This window comes from Mastigoproctus giganteus, chromosome 8, assembly GCF_048544385.1.
Source record: "Mastigoproctus giganteus isolate SK-2022 chromosome 8, ASM4854438v1, whole genome shotgun sequence".
In the NCBI taxonomy this organism is placed as follows: Eukaryota; Metazoa; Arthropoda; class Arachnida; order Uropygi; family Thelyphonidae; genus Mastigoproctus; species Mastigoproctus giganteus.
In genome coordinates, this window is record NC_143582.1 from 93,227,567 (window position 1) to 93,249,548 (window position 21,982).

At 38.7% G+C, this 21,982-nt stretch overlaps 1 protein-coding gene across 2 annotated transcripts in view; it reads left to right on the forward strand.

The window, feature by feature from the left end:
• Positions 1-21,982, forward strand: part of LOC150081718 (uncharacterized) — a 1,674,628-nt gene that overhangs the window by 1,209,604 nt on the left and 443,042 nt on the right. For both annotated transcript variants that reach the window (XM_090378825.1, XM_090378826.1), the window contains one exon: positions 19,953-20,081. In XM_090378825.1, coding sequence (XP_090234951.1) covers positions 19,953-20,081 — 129 coding nt within the window. The remainder of the gene's footprint in view (positions 1-19,952; positions 20,082-21,982) is intronic.

Sequence of the window (21,982 nt, forward strand, 5' to 3'; positions counted from 1 at the left end):
ATTTAATAGCATCTTTAAGGTGATGTTTCAGGCATCTTACCAATCCCATCTTCAGACCATGCTGCTGTCAGACTCCTCTTGCCAATACTCCCAGAAATCTGACGTGTCACTGACATTGCATGTTGATTTAGGCGATTAGCTTAATAAACTATACTATTATTTTCATGTGGTGTTATGAGTGGTATTATTATAGTAATAATCTTAATGGAAAGCAACCATGTAATGTCCTTCCCTAACTATAACAGCAGCTGTTATTCCAAAAGTACTGGTTGAGAGCAAGAAAGGGAAGCCACCTTTCTTTATTTTCTTAGTCTTATTACTAACTCACGCTAATCTTCGCTTGGTCACTCTAGGCACTGTTCCTGCCTCCCCATGGCAGGGCTGGTAACCTTGGCAGAAAAGCCAATCTACCAAGGGCTGAAAGGAGCTAACATGGTTCATAAAGAAAGTTGTCCAACACTTTAGCCTCAAGGCTCATCTTGAAGGACAGGCCAAACCGAATTTGGCTCATCCCATCCCAAGACACAAAGATCCTAAAAAGGGATTGATACTGTTCCTAACGATACATTCCCAAACAAGCCAACTTATAAATGCAATTTCTCCATTTCTTATTCAGAAATTTCTCAAGAATGCTGCTGGTTCACCTAGAAAGGTGAAAAGACTGCTCTGGAGATTTACTCATAGAGCCTATGAAATATAGGCACTGAAGCCCTACTGAGGATATCAAACTTTGCAAGTATGCCAGCCACAGTTACTCCACATGTCACCCTAAATACCTCCTCTTTGAATGGGACTTAATAAATGTTTCTGAAGAGAAATTCATCCAAGAGACACAAGATTAGAAAATTGTACCTGCAAAGAGAATAAAAATCAAGAAAGATGGTGAATTTTATCTACACACAGTCTTATACTGACATCATCTACACCAACTATTCCAACTACAGTTAAAGTTGGATACCTGAATTGCCACACATGACCCTACATTCCTAATAAAGGGATGTAGGGTCATGAGTTGATCTTCAAGTGCCAAAATTTGGCCATGCTCAAACAATGTGCAGAGGAGATTCAGTGGATCCAAGTGGATCCAAGTGTGGATCCAAGGAACACACACAGACAGACTGCACAGAAGAAAGACCTATGTCCAGATTTTAAGAGTAACCATCTAGCTTACTTAAAATTCTGGAAAACAGGAAACAAAATACAAAAGTATAAAATAGAACACTAAGTGACTTACCAAGAAGCTAGGCAGGAGCAGCAGTGCATAGCACACGCTTCTTGATTAGACCGGGGTTCGAGCCCGTGACCAACAAATACGGAGGATGCGAAAAGGTCAGGGAATGACCACCACATATCCCCGGAGCAATATGGCCTTAGGTTGCTAATGCTCCTAAAAAAAAAACAAATAACAATAACAACCAAGAAGCAAGGAAAGAAGTTTTATTCACTGTATTTAAATACACATATGCAACTGCAACACAAAAATACATATCGGAAGGAACTCAAACTGAAGTATCCGTACCACCAGTTGCATCCATTTCCGACTGTGCTTGGACTCTTCTGGAAAGTCTGCAGCAGTCCTTTAATAGCATGTCAAAGACAAAGCAAATAATACCACAGTCACGGAACTATCAGCTACTACTTCATTCTGAAAACTCTCTACTCTCTACTTCATTCTGAGTCTGAAAAACCAAAACCAGCAAAAGACTTTAATGGTAGTTACCTCTTTGAGTAAATCCCACTTCAGCACACTGATCACTGCCACCTAGTGGTTCATTTATCTGCAGATTCTTAATGCATGAAGAATCACTGCTGATAATCAAATCAAGAGTATTCCTCCCTCTAGTTGCCTCCCGAACATGCTGATGTAGAAAACAATCATCCAATAAATCCACAAAAGCCTTGCTAGTGGATTTATTGGATGATGTGAGTGACCAGCCCCCAAATTCCAGTCAATATCTGGGAAATTATAATCTCCCATTATACGACTCTCTGATTTACTGGCCCACTCTATTTCCCTGTACAGTTCCTTATTATACTCATCAGAGTCATTAGGCCTATAGCACACTCCTACTCTCAATTTTGATCTCCCAATGCTTATGTCACACCAAACTGACCCGACACTGCACTGTCCAGCGATGTCCACTGGCTTCACTTCCTTGGATTTTATGTATTTCTTAACTAATAGCATAACCCCTCCTCCCTTCCTATCCAGTCTATCCTTTCTGTAGACGTTGTACTCCCCAAATTCCAGTTCTGCATTCCTTATATCTGTGTGACACCACGTCTCTGATATCCCAACAATATCTGCCTTTGATGTTTTGAGCAATACCTCAAATTCATCAAATTTATTTACTAAACTCCTAGCATTGGTGTACACGCAAGTATACATGCACCTATTTCTATTCTTAGCTACCCTAACACAACCCATGTGTTTACTTGTACCGCAATGACTCCCAGCAGTCTCTGAAATATCCTGCATCTTGTTTTTCAGGCTTCTGCTCATTCCAATAGAAGCAGTGCAAGAATCTCTTTCACCTCTGCCAGTGGCTACTGTTAATCTATTCGTCTTTGTCTCCCCCCAAGCTAGCAGTTTTCCGACCCACCTAGCACTGCCTCGATAGCATCAGCAAATATTCTTGCACCCTTTCTATTTAAGTGTATCCCATCCCTGTAGAAGCAATCTCTCCTGTTAACAAGTACAGTCCAGGCTGAAAAAAATTCTGCCCCTTGAGCCTTGCACAATCTTTCCAGGGCCGAATTGATCGACAAGGCTCTCATCATATACTCCCTCCTATCGTGTCTGGGCAGAATTGCAGACACTTTCAAATTCAACCCTATTTCACGGCTTTTTTTCAACGGTGACCTGTACTTGTTAAGCAATTCTGCCGGTCTCCTACTCTTGATATCATTAGTGCCAACGTGTACAACTATATCACCTTTTGTGCCCTTAAAAGATGATATCTGCTCTACAACGTCATCAACCTTTGCCCCTGGCAGACATACCCTGGTCCTGTTCCAACATTTCTGAGTCTCTGATGGTATTTTTCAGTCAGGCAGGCCATGATCTACTTGTGCTCTAACTGCTGAGCCAGCATCATCCCCAGGTTTTTGCAGGTCTCTCCCTCTGACATGGCTTCGATCTCTTTACCAGTCTGCAGCTGGTAGTTCAGCTGGCTAATTTTCCCTGATGAAATCTGTGGGTCTTACATTTGTCTAGTCCAAATTCCATCCACATATCATCTGAATTCTGCAGTGATCTGGAGTAGATGCTGGAGTTGCTTCTCGGTTGCCACGTAGAGTTTGATGTCATATATGTACATCAGGGGGTAGAGGGTGTACAGGTTTTTCCTTCTTTCCTTTGATTTTATATCTGTACTTGCTGTTGGTGAGTATGTTGGATAGTGGGTTGAGTGCTACACAGAACAACAGTAGGCTCAGGGTATCTCCCCGAAAGATTCCTCTCCTGAAGACGATCAGTCTAGTTGTGATGTTCTCGACCTTGATGGTGGTACTCCATTTATCCGTGGTTGCTTCTAGTAAGTTTGTGACTCTCAGATTGACTTTGTAGATCTTCATGTCTCTCTTAGCCAGCTATGAGGCACGGAGTCGAAGTTTGCAGTGCTTCTACTAGGCTTTCTCTATAACTGTGGCATCAATAGTTAATTGCTTCTTGCATCCTTTGCTCATCAGCTTGCATCCCTTCTGCTGTTCGACCATAATGTTCTGGCTCTCCAAGTGGTCTGATATTTTCTTAGTTATACAACTGGTCAGGTTTTTGTACATTGTTGGGAGACAGGTGATCGGCCTGTATTCTGCTGGCTTACTTATACCTTGGTCTTCAAGTACATGATTCCTTGAGTAAAGAACTCTGGAATTGTCTCTGGTTGATTTATCGTCTGGGTGAAGTGCTCTGCTAGGTGCTTCTGTGTGCAAGTGATCTTCTTGTACAAGTAGTTGTGGATGTTATCTATCCCTGGGATTCTCCAATTCTGGGTCTTTCTGATTGACTGTTGTATTTTTACCTCCTCAATCTCCCATTCTGTCATCTCCTGTACGTCTTTAACTTTCTTCCATTTTAGTTCTGTCCACGAGACTCGGCTATTAGGTCTTACTTCACTGCTCCATATGTTGCCTCTGAACTCAATCATTTCCTGCTCATTCAAGAAAATTAATACTCAAACACCAGCCAGGTGATTAAATATTTAATAAAATAAAATAAAATAAAATAATACAGTAAACTGGACTATTACAATAAGTACTAAAAGAAATAAAATCGGTTAAAACAGTTAAAAACAACAATGTTAAAATATGTTAAAATACCGGAAATCCGAAGCTTTCGAGACAGCTGTCTCCTTTCTTAACATTGTACTGTTGCTACAATGACACATCCTTAAGTAACAGGCCCATGGCACACATGTGACTCACCAGTAATAGTCCAGTTTACTGTATTATTTTATTTTATTTTGTTTTATTAAATATTTAATCACCTGTCTGGTGTTTGAGTATTAATTTTCTTGAATATGGAATTTCCCAGCCCCATAGGCCTATTTGAGGATATTTCCTGCTCAGGTGGTCTCTTGTCGCCTTTCCCATCTTGTCTAATACTCCTGTAGGACTATTACTCCTCTTTGGTTTTCGTTGAAGGCTGTTGTTTATTTTCCTCTGGGAGCATTTTTTTTTTTTTTTTTTTTGGCATTGTTTCTTTTTGTTGAATGTGAGGAGGTTCTGCTTTAGCATGTCTAAGTACAGGCAGATCCCACTTTACGAGTTTTTTTTTTTTTTTTTTTTTCCTTTTTTCAAGTATCAACAAAATCAAAAATATGAACATTAGTAGCAAAAAATGAATGTTAAACATCCATAAATGCTGCATTTCAAACCGCACATGTAGCTATACAATACAGTGTACCCCGCTTTATGATATTAATCCATTACTGTTGTATCGTGAAAATATCGTAATGTGAACCAAACGACACATTGTTTTTTGGTAATTCATTCCACGACCTCGGAAGTTGAAATTTTCACCATATAAATTTTTAAAAGATTGTTTTTATAGTGTAAATTGTATTAGTTACCAATTCAAATCATTAAAATGCACTGCACTTTCATCGTTATCATATGTTCTCTTATAAGAACCAATTTTGAATGACTTTGATATTTTTCTAAAGCACATTTCTGGAGGTCATGACCATAAAACAATAAAAACAATTTGCACTTTCCAGTTTATTGGGCTGCAAGCAATTATAAACAGGTAATAAACTCTATGTTATTATATTTGAGGAAATACTGATGGCTGGAATCATGTGGTTTTTTACATTGGTGAAACGTGTTTCCCCTTTACTGAAATCTTCAATCGTATAAAAAACATAAATAAATTTTCAGAATCTTCTCTTCATTCCTCTTTTCTTTTTTTTTTTTTTTTAAGCTTCATAAACTTGTTACTCTGTTCAAATCTTGTTAGTTGCTATTGAAATTTATAAAGAAAAGAGAAGATTATCTTGGAAATAATTGTCTCTTGAAGCATTTCTGAAGAAGATTACTCCTTGTGCAACAAACCAACGAGTACCCAGCCAATAATGAGTGATAAACAAGTGTGCATTTAGTCGATGATGATGAAGAATAAACATTCTTTAACATTTGTAAGTCATAAATAATTTCTCTATTATTATAATTTGCTTGATTTTACAGGCTACATTTTCATTTCTTTGGATAAATCAGTCATTATTTAAACATAAACTAATTAGCTAACTAATTTCATTGTTGATAACGTAACCCCTATTTTTAACATTGTCTAGGGGAAATAAATTCCCGCTTTACAAGTGCGCGCTGGGAATGAATGAACTAGTAAAGTCGGGAACTACCTGGATTCTCCTGTTCTCTGATTTTTGGTCTTGTTTTTGCTGTGGACATGGTCTCTCTTGAGGATGCTCTTCACTTTTCCAGTCAACTTCTTACTCTTTTTACACATTTGATACTGGGATGATTGGCCTATCTTGAGTCTTAATTCTTCTATCTTCTGCCGAAACCTCCTTTCCTCCTTTCTTCTGGTCTTTTTTCTTTCTTACATCGATCTTAGGTGGCTGTTACAGCTTCAATTTATCTATCTTCTGTTGAGGTCTTTCCCATGCTGGTGTTCCCCTCTTTTTTTGGTTCTTCTGTTACTAGCCTCTTGTTTCTTTTCCATTAATCCTAGTTGCTGCTATGGCAGCACAGTATATGGCCTCCACTGTTGTGTCATTGTTGTTGAGATGATAAGCTGTTATTTGCTTATTGAGGTGGCCTCTTATTGAAGTGTGACTCTCTACAGGATTCTATTTAGCCTCTATTTCAGTATCACATGATTCTTTGTGGGGCCCACTCATCTTCTATTCTGGATATCATGACCTCTTCTCTTTCCACTTCAGCTGCTCTGGGTTGTATTTCTTCTTGCTCTTCCTCCTCTGGCTCTGCATTGTCCATATTTGTTGTTTTCTCGTGTCCTGTTGATTTTTTCTAAGATTGCAGGAGCTATCAGGTTCTTCATGACTATGGTCCTTCTCGAGTCGGCTATTCGCTATTCAGTGACCTGAATATCCGGGAATCATTCCAACCACTTAGAATGGGATGGTGGAGTGGGAGACGGCAGAGAGTGGTAATAAACAGACACTGCCCTACATGGAATAATGTTATTAGTGGAGTCCCCCAGAGTTCGGTGCGGGGATCGTTGTTGTTTTGCGTATTTATCAATTATATTGATGAAGGTATATCAGGCTTAATATCCAAGTTTGCCGATGATACAAAGGTTGGCAGGGTTGTTAATGACACTAAAGACAGTATGCCACTGTAACAGGATCTAGAAAAGTTAGACAGATGGGCTGAGGTGACAACTGAAGTTTAACATTGACAAATGCAAATTACTGCATATGGGTAGCAGTAACCCAAGAGAAATGTACCAACTCTGTGGTACTACACTCGGGGAGGTGGAGAATGAAAAATACCTGGGGGTAATTGTGCAGTCAGATACGAAGTTCTCTGAGTAGTGCAGATGTGCTCCCAGAGTAGGTCATGGAGTTTTGTCAATGATATATAGGAATTTTGCTAGCAGAGACAAGGCGGTAGTAGTAGTGGCATGTGATGCAAGAAAGCAAGTGTATGAGCATATGCAGCATCAGCCGAAAAAAAATCACACCATTCCCTCCAAATGCCTGTCCAGTTCCTCCTTAAATTTATTTAACCTATCAACTTCCACAACGACAAATGTAAGTTTGTTCCAGCAATTAACAACCCACTGGCTAAAGGCAAATTTCTGCACATCTATTCTACATCTGTCTTTCCTTAATTTGAATTTATGCCCCCTTAGGTTCGTAATCTGAATGAGTGGAAGAATCCCATCAGAATTCAGCGTGCTCAAGGCCTTATACACCTCAATCAGAACACAGCCAAGTGCCTAGTCTCCAGCCATTGCAATTTGCAGAATTTAAACCTCTCTTGGTAAGAGGATCCCTTCATTCCCCCTCACCAATCTTGTTGCCCTTCTCTGTACACACTCAAGCAAATCTACATCCTTTCTAAAATGAGGCCTCCAGACCTGTACACAGTACTCAACATGGCCTGACCATTGCCTTATACAGAGGGACAATCACCTCCTTTTCCCTGCTAGCAAAATTCCTATATATCATTGACAAAACCCAGTGACCTGCCTTGGCAGCCTGTCTGCATTGCTCAGAAAACTTAATATCTGACTGCACAATTACTCCCAGGTCTTTCATTTTCTACCACCTTAAGGTAGTACCACCCAGTTGGTACGTTTCTACCAATATGCAGTACTACCCATGCAACTTCTACCCATATGCAGTACTTTGCATTTGTCAAGGTTAAACTTCAGTTGCCACTTCTCAGCCCATCTGCCAAAATTTTCTAGATGCTGTTGCAGTAGCACACTACCATTACTGTCATTAACAACCCTGCCAACATTTGTATCATCTGCAGACTTCGACACTAAGCCTGATATACCTTCATCAATATCATTGATAAATATACAAAACAAGAGTGGACCCAACACCAAACCCTTTGGAACTCCACGAATAACATTAGTCCACGAAGAGCAGCACCCACTGATTACGACCCTCTGTCTTTTCCCACTCAACCATCCTTTTATCCATTGTAGCAATTTAACCTTAATACCATTCTGCTCCAATCTGTACAGTAGTCTTCCATATGCAACAGTGTCAAAAGCTTTCCTGAAATCCAAGTATATGATATCAAAATTATTTTTTGCATCCAGTTCCTTTGTAACCACATCATAATAACCAATCAGGTTTGTCAGACAAGACTTTCCCTTAGCAAACCCATGCTGTGTCTGAATTATTGTTGCAGTCTTGTCTTGATGATTCTGTAATGCATCTTTAACCAATGACTCCATTATTTTACCCGGAACAGAAGTTAAACTAACTGGTATGTAATCACTCGTGTCACCCTTCGATCCCCCTTTGTGAATTGGGGATACATTTGCACATCTCCAGTCCATGGGGACCTCCCATGGACTGGAGATGTGCAAAATTCTTAATACATGAATGATAACTGCCTGATAACCAGATCAAGAGTTTTACCCTCTCTGGTTGCCTTTCGAACATGCTGCTGCAGAAAACAGTCATCCAATAAATCCACAAAAGTCTTACTAGTGTGCAAGTGACCAATCCACAAGTTCCATAAATATCTGGGAAGTTAAAATCCCCAATTATAAGTCATTCCAATTTACTAGCCCACTCTATTTCTCTGTGCGATTGTTCAATATACTTATTTGAGTCATTAGGCCTATAACACACTCCTACTCTTATTTTTGCTTTTGCAGTGCTTATGTCACACCAAACTGACTCAACAGTGCACTGTTCATCTATATCAACTGGATGCACTTCTTTTGATTTTGTTTTTCTTAATTAACAGCATAAAACCTCCTCCCTTCCTATCCTGTCTATCCTTTCTGTACACACAGTACTCCCTAACTTCCAATTCTGCAATGCTTATATCTGTGTGACACCACGTCTCTGATATCCCAACAATATCTGCCTATGATGTTTTGACCAACACTTCAAATTTATTTACTGTACTTCTAGCATTGGTGTACATGCAAGTATACATGCACCTAGTCTTATTCTTAGTTAACCTAACACATCCCATATACCCACCTGTTTTAAGATGACTGCCATCAGTCCCTGAAAACCCCAGCATCCCTTGCTCCAGGCCACTGCTTATTCTAATTGAAGTGTGCAAGAATCGACTTCACCTCTGCCTGCAGCTACTTTTAACCTTTTAGTCTGTGAATCTCCCCAAGCTAGCAGTTTTCCGTTCCACTTAACACTGCCTCGATAGCATCAGCAAATATTCTTGCACCCTTTCTATTTAAATGTATCCCATCCCTGCAGAAGCAGTCGTTCCTGTAAATCAGCACGGCCAGGCTGAAAAATATTCTACCCCTTGAGCCTTGCACAATCTCTCCTGCTCTGGATTGATCTACAAGGCTCTCATCATATACTCCTATTGTGTCTGGGCAAAATTGCAGACACTTTCAAATTTAACCCTAACTCATGACCTTTTTGCAACATTGACTTGTACTTCAGTAAATCTAAGATCTCCTACTTTTAATGGCATTTGTGCCAATGTGTACAACAATATCACCTTTTGTGCCCTTAAAAGATCATATATGCTTTACAACGTCATCAACTTTTGCTCCTGGCAAACATATCCTGGTCCTATTCTATAAAAAATAGGTCCATGCTCTTGCTTGGGGCTAATGCAGCAGGAGAATACAGATTAATTCCATTGCTTGTGTAACATTCTGGAAATCCTCTTGCATTTAAGGGCATCAGTAAAGCCACCCTACCTGTGCATTTTCAATTGAACCAGAGAGCATGGATAACAATATCTCTCTTTGAGGATTGGTTTAAATGCTGCTTCATTCCCGAGGTTGAAAAATATTGTAAAGATAACGTTCCTTTCAAGATTTTGCTTCTATTAGATAATGCTCCTGGACATCCTATGCATCTAGATGATTTCAATTCGAATGTGAGAGTCATTTCTACCACCAAACACGACTTCACTCATCCAACCTATGGATCAAAGTGTTATTTCAAATTTAAAACATGCTATTTAATAATTGCTTCCTTATCCCCATTGGCAAAATTCCTGAATATCAGTGTAAAAACCACATGAGCTGTGTGTTAGCAGTATGACTGCACAGTTATCTCAAAGTATTTTTCAATGTCTGCTACCTTGAGTGTGTGTCTGTGCAGGTAGCATATTGGTTATAATCACTATACTCCCCACACCGGGTGGAAAAGCCTCAAGTTTGAATCCTGTCCATGACACAAGGAACTTTATAGGCTTTTTACACTCCAACTGATTTCTTCCTATATTATCTTGTTTAGTTTAGTTCCTTTATTATCTTGTATAATGCTGACGAGGCTACTAGAGACGGTCGTGTTCCAAGCCGCTAAGTGGATTTTTCTTATTTATTGATTTGAAATTATTGTTTTTCTAAAACTTTTGATTTAAATTTAGTAGTATAACATTATTTTGTGATTTTCTGATTAACTTGGTGTATTTATTCTTTACTCGGCCTTGTAATTGCATAAAAGTATCAGTAAAGGTTTCCACATGTTTCAACTCCGCTACCGTTCGTAATTTTCCTGCCATTGTGATACGATAGTTGTATGCCGTACTAGATAGCGTTAGTTGAACTTCGTTAGCAGTTAAATTGTACGTTTAAATAAATACATATAACGACTTAGATTACAAATGTAATATAATTAATTATATTTAACATAATTAATAACATAACATAATTAATTATAATTAATTAATAAATTAATAGAATCATGACTCTGACCAGAGCAGCAAAGCAAAAGGCTCAAGCTAATGGAAGCGCTGTGGCTCAGAGCAGAACTGAGGGGGGCAGTTGTCCTCTGACTCACAGCCTTATAAAATGCACTGTTTGCTTGATGTTTGCAGAGCAATCGGGTACGGGACATGATACTGCCAAGGGGGATGTCTTTGTGTGTGCACGATGCAAGGAGTGTATCGATATCAGGCAACAACTCGGCGTTCTTCTGGGCCTATATGAGAGCTTGAAGGACAGGGTGGATGCCCTCGAAGAAACTAAATTGAGGGGCCCATCAAGCTCTCAGCTGCCCACATCAACGCCAGAGCTTGCACTTGGGCATCGCGTGACACAGAGACAACCCCCAAGGCAGAATGCGCTGGTCCCGAAGGAACTAGTAGTTGTTGGTGACTCTATTGTCAGGGAAACGGGGAACATGCTTTGTAAAAAAGATAGGTGGAACAGGACCAGGGTATGTCTGCCAGGGGCAAAGGTTGATGACGTTGTAGAGCGAATATCATCTTTTAAGGGCACAAAAGGTGATATAGTTGTACACGTTGGCACTAATAATATTAAGAGTAGGAGACCGGCAGAATTACTTAACAAGTACAGGTCACTATTGAACAAAAGCCGAGAATTAGGGTTGAATTTGAAAGTGTCTGCAATTCTGCCCAGACACGATAGGAGGGAGTATATGATGAGAGCCTTGTCGATCAATTCGGCCCTGGAAAGATTGTGCAAGGCTCAAGGGGTAGAATTTTTTTCAGCCTGGACTGTACTTGTTAACAGGAGAGATTGCTTCTACAGGGATGGGATACACTTAAATAGAAAGGGTGCAAGAATATTTGCTGATGCTATCGAGGCAGTGTTAGGTGGGTCGGAAAACTGCTAGCTTGGGGGGAGACAAAGACCAATAGATTGACAGTAGCCACTGGCAGAGGTGAAAGAGATTCTTGCACTGCTTCTATTAGAATGAGCAGAAGCCTGAAAAACAAGATGCATGGTATTTCAGAGACTGCTGGGAGCCATTGCGGTACAAGTAAACACATGGGTTGTGTTAGGGTAGCTAAGAATAGAAACAGGTGCAGGTATACTTGCGTGTACACCAATGCTAGGAGTTTAGTAAATAAATTTGATGAATTTGAGGTATTGCTCAAAACATCAAAGGCAGATATTGTTGGGATATCAGAGACGTGGTGTCACACAGATATAAGGGATGCAGAACTGCAATTTGGGGAGTACAACGTCTACAGAAAGGATAGACAGGATAGGAAGGGGGGAGGGGTTATGCTATTAGTTAAGAAACACAAAAACCAAGGAAGTGAAGCCAGTCGACATCGCTGGACAGTGCAGTGTTGAGTCAGTTTGGTGTGACATAAGCATTGGGAGATCAAAATTGAGAGTAGGAGTGTGCTATAGGCCTAATGACTCTGATGAGTATAATAAGGAACTGTACAGGGAAATAGAGTGGGCCAGTAAATCAGAGAGTCTTATAATGGGAGATTTTAATTTCCCAGATATTGACTGGAATTTGGGGGCTGGTTACTCACACACTAGCAGGGCTTTTGTGGATTTATTGGATGATTGTTTTCTACATCAGCATGTTCGGGAGGCAACTAGAGGGAGTAATACTCTTGATTTGATTATCAGCAGTGATTCTTCATGCATTAAGAATCTGCAGATAAATGAACCACTAGGTGGCAGTGATCACAGTGTGCTGAAGTGGGATTTACTGAAAGAGGTAACTACCATTAGGGGTAAAGGGAAGGGTTATTGCTTCCATAAAGGCGACTACGATGGACTGAGACAGTATTTAAATTCTATACAGTGGGACCAACTGATGATGTTACCAACAGCAAATTCAAAATGGGAAGCATTCAAAGAACTTACCTTGGAAGCTACTAGGCTTTACATACCAACTAAGAAATATTGTTCAAGGTTTAGGCCAAAATGGATGTCAGATGAACTAATGAGGCATATGGCAGAGAAGAAAAATGCATGGGATACTTACAAATTAACACATGACACAGAAGCCTATGATAGATACAAGTTGATATGCAACCAAGTTACAAAGGAGGTTAGGCAGGCGAAGGCAGATTACGAGAAATCCTTGGCAAGGGATGCAAAGAAAAACAGCAAAGAGTTCTTTACTTATGTAAACTCTAGAAGGAAGGGGATGAATCAGATTGGTCCACTTGATATTGATGGGTCAACTGTTGATGATCCTGCTCAGGTAGCTAACAAACTAAATGAATATTTTGCATCGACATTCACACATGAGGAGTTATTCAGCAAGGGGAATGCCAGAGGTGTATTCAACTCTAGCAGTAAGCTACAGAATCTTGAAATAACTGGGAATAAAGTGGAGGAGAAACTGTTGAAGATAAACACAAGGAAGGCACCCAGGGTGGATGGGATCTATCCAGTTATATTAAAGGAGGCAGCAAAGGAAGTAAGCAAACCCTTAGCCATAATTATGAGAGCTTCCTTGGACTCAGGGGAGGTACCCATAGACTGGAAATGTGCAAATGTGATCCCAATTCACAAAGGAGGATCAAAGGCTGACACAAGTAATTATAGACCTGTGTATAACTTCTGTTCCAGGAAAATTAATGGAGGCACTGGTTAAAGAAGCACTGCAGGATCATTTAGACAAGACTTCAGTTATAGCTCAGACACAGCATGGTTTTGTTAAGGGGAAGTCTTGCCTGACCAACTTGATTGGATACTATGATGCAGTCACAAAAGAACTGGATGCAGGGAATAACTTTGATATTATATACTTGGATCTTAGAAAGGCTTTTGATACTGTTGCACATGGAAGACTGCTACACAAATTGGAGCAGTGTGACATTGGAGGCAAATTGCTGCTATGGATAAAGGGGTGGTTGAGGGGGCGAAGACAGAGAGTGGTAATCAATGGACACTGCTCATCGTGGACTAATGTTATTAGTGGAGTCCCTCAGGGCTCAGTGTTGGGTCCATTATTGTTTTCTGTATTTATAAATGATATTGATGATGGTATATCAAGCTTAATGTCCAAGTTTGCAGATGATACAAAGGTTGGCAGGGTTGTCAAGGACACTACTGACACTATGCTGCTGCAACAGGATCTGGAAAGGTTGAGCAGATGGGCTGAGAGGTGGCAAATGAAGTTTAACATTGACAAATGTAAAGTACTACACATGGGAAACAGCAACCCCAGAGCAACGTATCAACTCTGTGGTACTACACTGACAGTGGTAGAGAATGAAAGGGACTTGGGGGTGATTGTGCAGGCAGATATGAAGTTCTCTGAGCAGTGCAGACGGGCTGCAAGAGTAGCTCATGGAGTATTGTCAATGATATACAGGAATTTTTCCAGCAGGGATAAGGAGGTGATTATTCCATTGTATAAGGCAATGGTCAGGCCACACCTAGAGTACTGTATACATGTCTGGAGGCCTCATTTCAAGAAGGATGTAGAGCTGCTGGAACGAGTACAGAGAAGGGCAACAAGATTAGTGAATGGAACAAAGGGGTGCTCTTACGAAGAAAGGCTTAAGTTTTGCAAATTACAGTGTCTGGAGACTAGGCACCAGCGAGGTGATCTGATAGAGGTGTATAAAGCCTTGAATGGTTTAAGCATGCTCAATGCTGATGGGATTCTTCCTCTAGCTCAGAAAAATCACCTGAGAGGGCATAAATTCAAATTGAGGAAAGACAGATGTAGGATAGACGTGCGGAAATTTGCCTTTAGCCAGCGGGTGGTTGGTTGGTGGAACAGACTGCCATCCCTTGTGGTGGAGGTTGATAGACTAAATAAGTTTAAGGCTCAGCTGGACAGGTATTTTGAACGAACAGAGGGGTGAAGTGGAAGTGGGTTTTTTTTTTTTTTTTTTTTTTTGGCTGATGCTGCATAAGCTTGCTTTCTTGCATCCAATGCCTCTACTAATGCTAATGCTAGTTGGTCTCAGGCTTGGATAACAAGCTTTTTCCTCTGGAAACTTGTGTTTTTTCATCTTAAAAAACAGCCATATATATCACAGAACATATTACTTTCTTAGCGTTTTTTCACCAACCTTTCATGGAGTAAAATAAAATAAATTAAAATAAAACAAAACAAATCTTGATAACTATATTTACAATAACCTGTATTTACAAAATTAATATACGTATTACAATATTAAAAGTATTAAAACACAAGATTAAAATGCATTAAAATATACTAAGTTAAAAGCGATAAAATTCCGTAGCTTTCAAAGGCTCCAGCCTTCTTCTTCAGCAGTACTCTCTATTATTCAGTACACCTTTAAATATCAGCAGGGTAATGGTAGGCATCACGTTTCCATTCTCACGTGTTCCGCTCTCTTGCATTGTGGAACCGGAAGTGGCTCGAACGGAAGTCGTACGGAACCGTTCATCCTTTTTTAGGATAATAGTCTCTAAAAGGGGGTGAATCCGTACACCCCTATCCCTATAATATCCCTATAAATAATGTTAGTTGTAGAGCTGATCCACAAACTCTCGAGCCACTTACGGTCCCAGAACCTATGCGCCCGATCGGTAGGGAAGACCAGCAGTTAAAGACAAAAGTCTTTAGAAAAACGATGTGTAAAGGGCAATATACACATTATAATTCAGCCCTGACCAGCCATCATAGGAACAGTGTGATAAGAACGCTAATTAATAGAGCGAAATCACATTGCAGTAACTCCGATGATAGGAAAGCAGAGTATGAACGTGTCACGGCGGATCTTGCTAAATGTGGTTACCCCCAGAGGATTATAGATAAATTTATTAATGAAAATCAGAGGAGAGATGAATCTCTTATACCAGTATCTACTGCATACATTCCCTATTATCTGGGCTTGACGGATTATATAACTAGAGTATTAAGAAAGTATCAGACACGCTGTATGCAGCTTCGGGGACGAAGACTGCGCACAGTTGTGTCTCAAGTTAAGGACCCCATTCAAAAAGAGGATGCTAGTGGGGTCGTATATAATATTAGATGCCCGGATTGTGGGGAATGTTATGTAGGGGACACAAAACGTCGTCTCAAAGATCGTCTGGGGGAACACAAAAAAGCAATAAGAAATGCGGAATATGACAAGTCCGCCGTGGCCGAACATTTTTGGGAGAAGCAGCACCAGATCTCCCCAGACGATGCCACTATCACCGATCGGGCGCATAGGTTCTGGGACCGTAAGTGGCTCGAGAGTTTGCGGATCAGCTCTACAACTAACATTATTTATAGGGATAGGGGTGTACGGATTCACCCCCTTTTAGAGACTATTATCCTAAAAAAGGATGAACGGTTCCGTACGACTTCCGTCCGAGCCACTTCCGGTTCCACAATGCAAGAGAGCGGAACACGTGAGAATGGAAACATGTGATGCCTACCATTACCCTGCTGATATTTAAAGGTGTACTGAATAATAGAGAGTACTGCTGAAGAAGAAGGCTGGAGCCTTTGAAAGCTACGGAATTTTATCGCTTTTAACTTAGTATATTTTAATGCATTTTAATCTTGTGTTTTAATACTTTTAATATTGTAATACGTATATTAATTTTGTAAATGCAGGTTATTGTAAATATAGTTATCAAGATTTGTTTTGTTTTATTTTAATTTATTTTATTTTACTCCATGAAAGGTTGGTGAAAAAACGCTAAGAACGTAATATGAATATACCCAACCTCAGAGGCCTATTTGAGGAGTTATCACAGAACACATGCAAATTTACAGACTTAATACACTAGTGCAGATGAATTAATTTTTGGGTGATCCTTACATGACATTTTACTACCTCAAGTGTGATACCACACAGTTGGTATGTTATTCTGGACTTCTTGTTACCCATATGCAGCTCTATAAAAAGCTCTTCACACATGAATAAATGCAAAATATTTTTTTTTTTTTTTTTTTCAGCATCCTGAGTGGGATCATCAGTAATCAGTGCCATTCATATCTAGTGAACCAAGGTGGTTTGTCCCTTTCCTTCTAGTGTTAACATAAGCAAAGCATTCTTGGCTACTTTTCTTTGAATTATTAGCCAAAGACTTGTCATAATCTGCCTTAGGTTGCCTAATCCCCTTAGTGACTTGATTAGAGTCTAGTTTGTATTTGCACTAGATTTCAGCATTTTTATTCTCAACTGCTAGTCTCATCAGTTCATGTCTGACATCCATTTAGGTCTGAACTTTAAACAATACAGCAGGCCCCCGTTATAACGCGGTTCGCTTTACGCTGATTCGCTATAACGCTGTTCTTATATTATAACCCGTATCTGACTATAACGCTGTCACAGATCACTATAACGCTCTTTTACAGATTACATTTTTGACATATTTCATTTGATGGAGTCGATAGCTTGAAAATGAATAGCAAAACAGCATTAAAACGTTTCCTACGCCGCCAACTTGAGGAATTTTCTCACGCTCAGTGAAATGTTCTCGCACGCTAATTTAATTGCAGTACAGTGACTTGTTACATAGTTCCGAGATCAACATTTTAAAACATGATCAAATATATTGCTTGTAATATTTGCGTTATATGCATTTATCCGAAGTCTAGTCATCATTCAGTACAGTATTAGACATCGTGCGTAACGGAAAGTTTACTTGAACATTGTATCATAATTAATTCAACCAACGCAGTTATATTTTCGAAGAGATAATAATGATCGACAGGAATGAAAAAGCAACAACGTCTGGGCGCAGTACGAAGACTATAAATGTAAGAAAAAGACTGAATTTGAAAATTAAATTAGACGTTTTGAAGCGAATCGATTCCGGTCAACGACAAGCGGATGTGTGCCATAATTTAGGACTTACAACTTTAACTGTAAGAACAATTATAAAAAATTAATTTTATCAGCGGGAAAGATAGCTGTTCCACTGCAAGCAACTAGGACTAGGCCGGCTATTAGGATTGAAATGGAAAGACTAATTTTATTGAAGATAATATTCCAATGCAGAATTCAGTTAAGTTAAATATTAAAAAAAAAAAAAAAAAAAGAGAGAGAGAGAGAGAGAGAGAGAGAGAGAAAGATTAGCCAATATGATGATCTGAAGAAAACTCGCCTAAAAAAAAAAAAAAAAATTTGGAACCATTTAAAACTGGTAAGGGCTGGTAGAATAGATTTAAAATCCAGGGAGAAGCCGCTAGTGCAGATCAAGGAGCCAAAACTTTCAAAAAAGAACTTGTTAAAATTATTGGAGAGGGGTATTATGTGTTATACTTCTCAACAAGTTTTTAACATAGATGAAGCAGGACTTTTGTGGAAACGAATGCCTAAAAGAAGGTTCATATTGAAAGAACAAAAAACATGCCAAATTTCAAAGCGGCGAAGGATCAGTTGACTTTATTGTTGGGTGGTAACGCTGCGGGCCATTTAAAATTAATACCCCTTTTAGTTTATTTGGAAGAGGGCCAAAGTTCAACTCAAAATCCACACATTTTTCATGATTAAATTCATCCATTAAATTAAATCAATTAAATTCATTATTTTAATTGGAATTTTAAGTTTACTTTTGATACGCATGTGGTTACCACATAATTATACGTATGTAATGCAGAATATTTTATATGTACAAATATTTGAATATTAAATATTTTGACCGACATTTGTGCATCTTTTCATTACCGTTTATTATTGATTTGGAAATATCCTATGGCACCGACCGCAGCTCACAAATATATATGTTACCTTATGGGAGAGCGGCGCTCGCTTAGCGCGGATTCACTTAGCGCTCTGTTTTTCCGGAACGAATGATCAGCGTTAAGCGGGGGTCACCTGTATTTCTTAGTTGCTATAAAAAGCTTGGTAACTTCTATGATTACTTCCCTGAATGCCTCCTGTTTAGAATTGCAGTTGGTAGTATCAGTTGTTAGTCCCACTGAAAGGAATTTAAAAATTTCACACAACTACTATGGTTGGCTTTACAAAAGGAAAGTACCTTTCCTTTATGTTGACAGTAGTTATGTTTTTAAGTAGATCCCAAATCAGCATATTATGATTACTGCCACATAGTAGTTCATTTATCTGGACATTTTTAATGCATGAGGCATCACTTCTAATAATTATATCAATAGTATTTCTTTCTCTGACAAGCTGGTGTAGAAAACAGTCAGCAATAAATCCAGAAAAGTATTGCTACTATATGAGTGATCAATCTACAAGCTCCACAAGTGAATATCTGGAAAGTTAAAATACTCCATTACATTACATTCTGGTTTACTGGCCCACTCTGTTTGTCTGTATAGTTTTTCATTATAAGCATCACATTCATTTTGCCTATAACACTCTCATATTTGTTTTTCCAGTGTTTGTTACACCAAACTGACTCAACATTGCACTGGCATCCATCTCAGTTGGGTGCACTACCTTAGATTCTAATTGATTCTTAACCAAGAGCATAGCTAACCTCCCCCCTTCCTCTCCTGTATGTCTCCATTATGTACACATTTTCTCAGAATATTCAAATTCTGCATTCCTTAAAGTCTCAGAGCATTACATCTTGGATAACTTTACATTGTTTCAATTATTTGATGGCCAAACCAGCACTTTAATTCCATCAGAATTGTTTACTGTACTCCATTAGTGTACATCCCCTGTGTATATTCTTCTTCCATGATCTCCATCAGGCCTTGTAATCCCTTGCTTTCCAGGCTGCTGCCTGGAAAGCAAGGGATTACCTTTGCTTTCCAGACTGCCTTTCCAGGCTGCGAGATCTTTAAGTATATAAAAGTCTCTTAAGTTAATTATATGAGTAATAATAATTATAATAATAGTAAAAATAAGATCCTGAAAATTTTTTTGTTAAGAACTACAATTATTGATCTAGTAATGAGAGGAGGTTGTTGTATTTCTGGGTTTTAAATATATACCCTCAGTAGAATTAAAATGACCCATGTCTAAAAATTGAAGTGCTCTGTAAAAATTGCTGAATTCTGCCGCAACCACCTGTTTTTTTTTTTTTTTTTTATTAATGCCTACTTGGTCTTAGAAAAAAATAATAATAAGAGTTTATTATCTATGCTATATACAACTTTGGAGGATTTTTTCAACAAATACAATTTTTTTTTTTTTTTTTTTTTTTTTCAATTTAATTCTAGGAAACAATCTAGAAAAAGGGCTAAGAAAAATAAATAGGGAGGATATTGTTAACCAGTGTATGTTCAATGTAGAACTTGTTACTGATGATGTTGAAAAAGCTGTTGCCAAAGTCCACCTGGATCAGTCAGGTAATAAGATTTAATTATTTTAACATTAATTGGTGTTTTAAGCTTTATTAAATATTGTATCAAGAAAAGGTTCTTTAAAACATGCATATAACTGGTTACTTTTGGCAGTGTAGGCATAATTGCACTTGTCATGAATGACAAGTTTAATTATATTGCGTTGTTTAAAATTCTATAATGAGTAAATTAATTTTACACTGATGTTATGGTGTCCCGAACTTTCAATTTATTTGAAAACTTTGTCTTTAGTGCCATCAAGGTTATTGCTGGCACTAAAGAGAATAGTTCTTGTGATTGCATTTTCTTGAAAGATTTAATTTCTAAAGAGAAGTAGATTTTATTAATCAGTTTCTTGACAAAAAAGATGTTCTAGTAGTAAGTGCGTAAGCTTCACTCATATATATTACTCAACAATATAGACTGATTTAAAAAAAAATAACTGTTTAACTGTGTGCACCTATTTTCCATGAAAGGGTACACTTTATAGTCCAGAAAAAACAGTATTTATTGTAATATTAAAATAAAGATGATACAAATTAAAAACATACAACAGAAACATATTACAATAAAATATATAGATTAAAAGTGAGGAAAATTTAAAATTTAAAACCACAGGAGCTTTTAGCATCTGTATGGTGCCCTTCTTTACTGTAAAGGTGCCTCCGTAGCCAGGTGGGAAGGAACAGCAGTGTGTAGCACACGCTTCTTGATTAGACCGGGGTTCGAGCCCGTCACCACCAAATACGGAGGATGCGGAAAGGTCAGGGAATGACCACCGCATATCCCGGAGCAATATGGCCTTAGTTGCTAATGCTCCTAAAAACCAAATAACAATAAATAACAATAATCTTTACTGTAAAACCTTAACTGAATCAGTGAGCAACTACATATGTATTGCTGTGGATGATGGAATGTGTATGTTGGGAAACAAAGTTTTGGGAGAATGATAAATAAAAGGAAGAAAAGAAGAAAAGAACTGTAGATACAAGAAAGTGAAGGAGGGAGGAGAGGGAAGGAAGGAAAGGAAGTAATTCCTAAATGTCGTGAGGTAAGAATGATTTCCAGGTCATTCTTGGATTGCTGGAAAGGGTGGGAGAGGGATAGGGAAAAGACTGCTGGAGTGGGGAGTGACATCTACCATATGTACACAACACCAGAGATTAAAATCTGAGATTATTATAATTAGCCATATGGTCCAAGGAAGCCTGAGGCTTTCTTGCACCAGGCTTTTGCTGCACCAGCCAAAAAAAAAAAATTCTGAGTTACCCTTGAGAGAGAGAGAGAGAGAGAGAGAGAGAGAGAGAGAGGTGGCTCAGAAATAGAAGGGAATCACCAAGAAAGAGAAGAATGATGATATGCAGCTCAGGACCCTGGGTGTGCCAAGCCCATACTCACCAGATGTGAGCCCCTGGGGTGATGTACATACATACCATCATTTCTATTAAAGTTTGTCTATATGTAAAGTGCTGCTTATATAAGGATTCCAACTGATATGGATTTTGAAGTCCCATGCATTATCAATAATTTGAACAGCAAACGGCAAGAAGTTATGTCAATATGTCAATAGTGCCAGTAATGCATGATATAACTATTTGGAAAAAATCAATATCCTTTTCAGTAGAGGTAATGTGGTCTTTTAAACAGTCCTCCAGATAATAAATGGTCTCATCAATATAGCTCATATCACAGTCTCTCTCTGTGGAGACTGTGATATGAGCCCCCATTTTTTTTTTTTTTTTTTTTTTCACATTAATGGTACAGTGTTTTTTTTAAAGGAACAGGGGATACTCTTTATAGTTTACTTTCAGGAATTGGATTATGTTAAAATTGGAACACACAAAATCATTGTGATTCCTTGGGAGAATCACAATGAATTTCTACTCCCAGGTAGAAAAGATTGTTAG